This window comes from Nansenia antarctica, assembly GCF_963989245.1.
Source record: "Nansenia antarctica genome assembly, chromosome: 16".
NCBI lineage: Eukaryota > Metazoa > Chordata > Actinopteri > Argentiniformes > Microstomatidae > Nansenia > Nansenia antarctica.
In genome coordinates, this window is record NC_137686.1 from 14,268,469 (window position 1) to 14,273,756 (window position 5,288).

General features: G+C 56.1%; 1 protein-coding gene across 1 annotated transcript in view; it reads left to right on the plus strand.

Moving 5' to 3' along the window:
- ptch2 (patched 2) overlaps positions 1–5,288 on the plus strand; it is a gene marked incomplete at its 3' end in the record, with an annotated part of 33,244 nt that overhangs the window by 23,279 nt on the left and 4,677 nt on the right. The window contains exons 12-16 of the mRNA XM_080546895.1: positions 161–1,175; positions 2,581–2,723; positions 2,982–3,162; positions 3,585–3,865; positions 4,041–4,129. Coding sequence (XP_080403021.1) covers positions 161–1,175; positions 2,581–2,723; positions 2,982–3,162; positions 3,585–3,865; positions 4,041–4,129 — 1,709 coding nt within the window. The remainder of the gene's footprint in view (positions 1–160; positions 1,176–2,580; positions 2,724–2,981; positions 3,163–3,584; positions 3,866–4,040; positions 4,130–5,288) is intronic.

The following is a 5,288-nucleotide window of genomic DNA, read 5'->3' on the forward strand; positions in this document are numbered from 1 at the left end:
TGAAGTCCCCGAAAGGGGTTGGGCCCCGCGTACCGCTTCTAAACAACTCTCTCTCTCTCTCTCTCTCTCTCTCTCTCCCTGCTTCTCTCTCTTGCGCTCTCTTCCTCTATCTCCCTCCCCCTCTCTCTCCCTCCCTCCCTCCCCCCCTCCCTCTCTCCAGGCCGCCATCGTGGTGGTGTTCAACTTCGCCATGGTGCTCCTGATCTTCCCCGCCATCCTGAGCTTGGACCTCCACCGGCGCGAGGACAAGCGCCTGGACCTCCTCTGCTGCTTCTACAGCCCCTGCTCGTCCCGGGTCATCCAGATCAGCCCCCAGGAGTTCTCCAGCGACGCCGAGCACAGCACCACCACCACCGCCACCGCCACCTCCACCGCCACCCACACCCACACCCACCACCACTCCCAGGCCTCCTCCTCCTCCTCCGGACACGTCCCCCCCACCGCCACCACCTACACCGGGGGCTCCACCATCACCACTAGCACCCACATCACCACCACGGTCCAGGCCTTCACGCAGTGCGACGCGGCCGGCCAGCACATCGTCACCATCCTGCCCCCCACCTCCCAGATCTCCACCAGCCCCCCGTCGGTGGTGGTGGTGTCGTCGGGATCGCCCTCGTCCCCCGGTGGGCCCCCCCCCCCGGGGCCCCCCACCGCCGCCACCACCACCACCGTCACCCTGGCCACGGACCCCTACGGCTCCCAGCTCTTCACCCCGTCCAGCTCCACCCGGGACCTCCTGGCGCAGATGGACGAGTCCAAAGACGCGCGGGAGTGCGTGCCGCTGCCGTTCTTCCGCTGGAACCTGGCGAGTTTCGCGCGGGACCGCTACGCCCCGCTGCTGCTGAAGCCCGAGAGCAAGGTGGTGGTGGTGGTCCTCTTCGTGGCCCTGCTGGGCCTCAGTCTCTACGGGACCACCATGGTCCACGACGGCCTGTACCTGACGGACATCGTGCCGCGCGACACCAGGGAGTACGACTTCATCGCGTCGCAGTTCCGCTACTTCTCCTTCTACAACATGTACTTGGTCACCATGGACGGCTTCGACTACGCGCGCTCCCAGAGGCTGCTGGTCCAGCTGCACAACGCCTTCGCCTCGGTCAAGTACGTGATCCGCGACCACGACGACCAGCTGCCGCGCATGTGGCTGCACTACTTCCAGGACTGGCTCAGAGGTAAATATATACGGGGGGCTACCTCGTCTTTCTCATAGGGGGGGCAGGGCTAGTTTGTGGTGTGTGTGTGTGGGTGTGTGTCTTTCTGCATAGGTGCGTGTGTGCATGCTTGCAAATATGTGTGTGTGTGTGTGTGTGCATGTGTGCGTGTGTGTGCGTGTCTACCTATGCACGTGCGTGCATGCGTGCTTGTGAATGTGTGAGTGCTGTGCGGCACCATGTGTGTGCGTGCGTGTGTGTGTGTGTGTGTGTTTTCAAAGCGAACTCTTTGTGTTTGTAGTTTGTTTTTTTCCCTCTGGGCGAAGGACTTGGAGGTGATGTCAGGGTCTTTAGGTGTGACAGGTGGGGGTTTGATGTTAATGACAGGGGCGGTGGAAGGGTGGGAGAAGGGTTGGAGGGAAAACCCACCGCGGTGAAAGTTCATCCAGGTTGTCCTCCCCATCGGAGCTAGCGCTGCAGGCAGAGGATCTAGGGCGGCTAGGGGAGGGGGTCAGAGGTTATCTCCCTCACCGTTCCATGACCCCTTCCCCCCCCCCCCCGCGGGCTAGGAGGAGTGGGAAGGTCCCAGCTGAAGGTCATGCAGCTAGGAGCTAGGAGCTAGGAGGTAGGAGGTAGGAGGTAGGGCGGGAAACAAGAACACTGGAACGTGGGGAACTCTTCAATCAATCGAGAACTGGAGTGACATGAAAGGCTCTCTCTCCTTCTCTCTCCCTCCTCTCCTCCTCCCTTCATACTATTTCCTTTTTAGTCAGGAGATCCCTGTAATTAGAGCGCGGCTGTGGACAACTGTTTTTCAGCTGCAGCCAGACTTTGTAATTTAGAAAACACGAAAGGCTTTGCTGGTTTCGTTTATTCAGCCCACACACACACACACACACACACACACACACTCTCTCTCTCTCCCAGGCACAGATGTGTGTATGTGTGTGTGTGTTTGTGTGCACGCGTGTGTGTGTGTGTGCACGTGTGTGTGTGTGTGTGTGTGTGTGTGTGTGTGTGTGTGTCTGTGTTTGCGAATGTTTTCGCCTGCGTGCGTGTGGTGTATTGTCGGAGGTTAATTGTTCAGACGTGCTGTAAACTGAAACTGGTATTTATTGTCTCAGCTTGATGACCTCATTCTGAGACCTTGCCAGGAAGTTCTTGTTTTGACTCCTGCCACAGTATCACTACAGTGTCCCCGCTGAGAGTGTCTCTCTGGGTATGTTGTTAGCCCTGTGAGGCTAAGGTTAGCGGTAGCGACGTAGCGGTCGCGATGAAGCTGTCTCAGAAGGCTAACCGCCAACGTAGCCTCGCTAGGCCAGACTCTTCAGTCTAGTAGTGTCATCTCGAGAGATTGAGGCTAACCCTTGTCTCTCTCTCTCTCTCTCTCTCTCCCTCTCTCTCTCCCTCTCTCTCTCTCTCGTAGGGCTCCAGGCTGCGTTCAACGCTGACTGGGAGGCGGGGAGGATCACCTATGAGAGCTATCGTAACGGCACCGAGGATGGCGTCCTGGCCTACAAGCTGCTCATCCAGACCGGATCCAAGAAGGACCCCTTCAACTACAACCAGGTGTGTAACATGAATGGATACGATGTATACAATTGTAGATAATAATTCAACATCATATTTTTTTTTTACATTTATTTTAGGCAAAAGCAGATGATGTATAATGACAAACATGAGTCATTTTGTTCGATATGTGGTGATCCCTCTTGGTAACCCTGGTCCCTCTCTCTGTGTGTGTGTGTGTGTGGTGTGTGTGTGTGTGTGTGTGTGTGTGTGTGTGTGTGTGTGTGTGTGTGTGTGTGTGTGTGTGTGTGTGTGTAGCTGACCTCCCGTCAGCTGGTGGATGCTGAGGGTCTGATCCACCCGGAGGTGTTCTACATCTACCTGACGGTGTGGGTCAGTAACGACCCGCTGGGCTACGCCGCCTCGCAGGCCAACTTCTACCCCCACCCCCGGGAGTGGATCCACGACAAGTACGACACCACCGGAGAGAACCTCCGCAGTAAGTCTAGCATATCTATGTAGCTCTATATCTATGTAGCTGTATATCTATGTAGCTGTATATCTATGTAGCTGTATATCTATGTAGCTCTATATCTATGTAGCTTGTATATCTATGTAGCTCTATATCTATCTTGTTCTATCTCTATCTATTTCTATCTCTATCTAGCTCTATCTCTATTTGGTTATATCTCTCATTAACCTATAATCTATCTATCATGATAATAAACATATATATATATATAATCTATACACTTATTTGTGGTTTTCCTCCTATGGAAAAGCCTTCTCAAACCCAGCAGTAGTTTATGAAGAACACCAACACTCCTTTTTCCTAGATGTCAGATTAGGGTTGACTCTAACCTCTCCTCCCCCTCTCCCTCCCTCCCTCCCCCCTCCTTCCCCCCTCCCTCCCTCCCCCAGTCCCTGCAGCGGAGCCCCTGGAGTTCGCCCAGTTCCCCTTCTACCTGAACGGCCTGCGGCAGGCATCCGACTTCATCGAGGCCATCGAGAGCGTCCGCGCCGTCTGCGAGGAGTTCACCCGCAAGGGCGTGTTCAACTACCCCAACGGCTACCCCTTCCTGTTCTGGGAGCAGTACATCGGCCTCCGCCACTGGTTCCTGTTGGCCGTCAGCGTGGTGCTGGCGTGCACCTTCCTGGTCTGTGCCATCCTCCTCCTCAACCCCTGGACCGCTGGCATCATTGTAAGTACCAACCCGGGTCATCTTCCTCATCTCTCCTATTCTTCCTCCCTCTCTTCCTCCCTCCCCCTCTTCCCTCCTCTTCTTCCTCCCTCTCCTCTCCCCCCCCCCCCCCAGCCACCAGGCCTCAACACAGCTCAATACCCTGGCTGTCCCTGTGTCCCTGTCCCTGTCCCAGAGGCCCCCAGTCCTGTCCCTGTCCCAGAGCGGAGGCCCCCCTCTCTCCTCCTGTCCCTGTCCCAGAGCGGAGGCCCCCTCTCTGGGGAGGTTCCTGGGCGGGCTGGCCAGAGGCTCCCTGCTCCTCACTGCTCCCTGCTCACACCCCCTGGGCTTTTGTCATTCTAATCTGGCCTGCACAGGCCTTAGAAAAGGAAATGCAAAGGAGAGGAGAAGGAGGAGGAGGAGGAGTAGGATAGGCAAGGCTCTCTCTCTCTCTCTCTCTCTCTCTCTCTCTCTCTCTCTCTCTCTCTCTCTCTCTCTCTCTCTCTCTCTCTCTCTTCTCTCTCTCTCTCTCTCTCTTTCTCTCTCTCTCTCTCTTTCTCTCTCTCTCTTGAGGGGTTTTACCTCCAACTCTCTCTCTCTCTATCTCTCTCTCTCCCTCTCTCCCTCTCTCTCTCCTCTCCTTTGTCAAGACTTGGGGACACGACGGATCTGCCCAGTCGCGACCTTGGCCTGCTGAATCCATCCATCAGGGCTGGGGGGGCTGCCTTGGGGGGGGGGGGGGGGGGGGTTGGCGGTGTGTGTGTGTGTGTGTGTGAGGTGGTGGGGGGGCTCTCGGCTCAACGGCTGGGAAACATTTCACACAAGGGGGGCCGGTGGGGCCGGCGGTCGGTCTACGAGGGGAGGGTCCCCGGACCCGCCGCACTGAAGGGTGCCCCCTCTCTCTCTCTCGCTCTCTCTCTCTCTCTCTTTCTCTCTCTCTCTCTCTCTCTCTCTCTCTCTCTCTCTCTCTCTCTCTCTCATGACCGTTGGTGGCTGCTGTGTATGTGGGCGCTAGAGCGACAGAGCTGGTGTCAGTTGGAATGTATTTAAGTCGTTTTCCTCAGGGAGAGAGAGAGAGAGAGAGGGAGAGAGAGGGAGAGAGAGGGAGAGAGGGGAGTGGGACAGGGCGGCACATAGACATCTTAACCAACAGAAAGAGAGAGAGAGAGGGAGAGAGAGAGGTCCTTTCAGGTCCTACATGTGGCCCCGTCACATTGTCTCCCTGTAAGCTGAGGCTTTTATAGTTGCGCTGCTCTCTCCTATATGTGGCCCGACGCAATAAAACTGGTTTTATCATTTCCAATTTAACCGTGACCAAATTGGGACCCCTGCCAACATCAAAGGTCCGCGGGCCTAGGGATTTTTCTCTCTCTCTCTTTCTCTCTTTCTCTGTCTCTCTCTCTTTCGCCTTCTCTCTCTCTCTCTATCTTGTTAAAAAAAGAAG